General features: G+C 47.7%; 1 protein-coding gene across 1 annotated transcript in view; it reads left to right on the top strand.

Moving 5' to 3' along the window:
• The first annotated feature begins 492 nt into the window (after positions 1 to 492).
• Positions 493 to 1,874, top strand: part of LOC147020999 (SH2 domain-containing adapter protein F-like) — an 18,472-nt gene continuing 17,090 nt past the window's right edge. Inside the window, exon 1 of the mRNA XM_085890781.1 lies at positions 493 to 1,131. Coding sequence (XP_085746907.1) covers positions 598 to 1,131 — 534 coding nt within the window. The 5' untranslated portion in view covers positions 493 to 597. The remainder of the gene's footprint in view (positions 1,132 to 1,874) is intronic.

Below are 1,874 nucleotides of genomic sequence, written 5' to 3'. Positions count from 1 at the left end.
TCACCCTAGGTAGCGGTTGTGGGTCAAAGGTCATGGGGGTCACGAAATGCATATTTGTATTGAGATGCGTTGTGGACAACTTAATACAAAGGTAACTAGTGGCTGCGGCGAAGGTATGTGCTCTACGAGTGCTCGTTCTAGTTTTAAATGTCTTTCCTGTCTCTTCAATTGATCACGTGTTCTTTGACTCGTCGGTGTTTTTTCCAATCGGACGAGCCATTGAATGTAACGTTCGATGATGTATTCTCAACATCGGTTTCCTCGGCTGTAGTCTTTGTAAATGTAGAACGTTCCACGAAATATTTACTTAACAGGTCAGCGAAGGATGTGTGTGAAGCGGACGGAAGAGAGGTGTGATGAAAAGAGTTGGGGTGGGGAGGAGTGAGTTGGAGGGGAGGAGTCAGTAGGAGGGGGAGGAGTTAGTAGGAGGGGGAGGAGTTAGTAGGAGGGGGAGGAGTTAGTAGGAGGAGAAACAGATGAGTCACCAAGGAGGATCCATGATGAAGAAATGTGAACATCAAGCCACGATTATTCATTTCCGCTCAAACCTCGTCGATCGTGCGTGTACCTACCGGAAGTTCCGGTGTAGTTTACAAGATGGCGCGGTGGTTTCGTGAGCACCTCGCCTTCGTGATGGGCATTAGAAAGGGACCAGCGCCTTGCCCGACACAACAACAATTGCTTCAACAACAACAACAACAGCAGCAGCAGGAGCAGCAGCAACAACATCAGGAGCAGCAGCAACAATTGTCTCCGGCCGCAGTGACCGAAGAGACATCACCTGCACCGACTCCACAGCAGCAACCTGAAACGCCACCACAGAATAACCAACAACAACAAGTGAACCAGGCTGCGCCGAGCCCCGCCGTCCCGTACTACGCGTTTGGGAGTGCTTTAGAAAGGCTCAAGGCGGTGTGTTCGGGAAGAGACGATGATGTTACAGAGACCATTGTTGAGGCCGGACCTCAATCCGAACCCAAGTACGTTTCTCCGAGACAAAGGCTCATCAGGGTGGAGGGAGCAGAGCAGAACCGGGACCGGGACCGGGACCGAGACCGAGACCGAGACAGGTTGAACCAGGCAAAGGAAACTCCTGGACGAACCGAGGAGCCCCTGAAAGGGAAGAACGAGGTGTGTGTGTGTGTGTGTGTGTGTGTGTGTGTGTGTGTGTGTGTGTGTGTGTGTGTGTACGTGTGTGTGTGTGTGTGTGTGTGTGTGTGTGTGTGTGTACGTGTGTGTGTGTGTGTGTGTGTGTGTGTACGTGTGTGTGTGTGTGTGTGTGTGTGTGTGTGTGTGTGTGTGTGTGTGTGTGTGTGTGTGTGTGTGTGTGTGTGTGTGTGTGTGTGTGTGTGTGTGTGTGTGTGTGTGTGTGTGTGTGTGTGTGTGTGTGTGTGTGTGTGTGTGTGTGTGTGTGTGTGTGTGTGTACGTACGTGTGATTGTGTTTGTGTGTGTTTGTATATGTGTCTGTATTTTTGTGTGTGTTTTTTTTTGTGTTTGTATGTGTGTTTGTATGTGTATGTGTGTTTGTATGTGTGTTTGTATGTGTATGTGTGTTTTATGTGTGTTTGTATGTGTATGTGTGTTTGTGTGTGTTTTTGGATATGTGTGTGTTTGTGTGTGTTTTTGTATATGTGTGTTTGTATGTGTGTGTGTTTGTATGTGTGTTTGTGTGTGTTTTTGTATGTGTGTTTGTGTGTGTGTGTGTTTGTATACGTGTGTTTGTGTTTGTATATGTATGTGTGTGTTTGTATACGTGTTTTTGTGTGTATGTGTTGTTGTATGTGTGTGTTTTGTGTGTGTGTGTGTGTGTGTGTGTGTGTGTGTGTGTGTGTGTGTGTGTGTGTGTACGTACGTGTGATTGTGTTTGTGTGTG

Source organism: Eptatretus burgeri, chromosome 8 (assembly GCF_056783735.1).
Source record: "Eptatretus burgeri isolate ZD-2024b chromosome 8, Ebu_testis_v1, whole genome shotgun sequence".
In the NCBI taxonomy this organism is placed as follows: Eukaryota; Metazoa; Chordata; class Myxini; order Myxiniformes; family Myxinidae; genus Eptatretus; species Eptatretus burgeri.
This window is presented reverse-complemented; position numbering and strand designations above follow the sequence as displayed.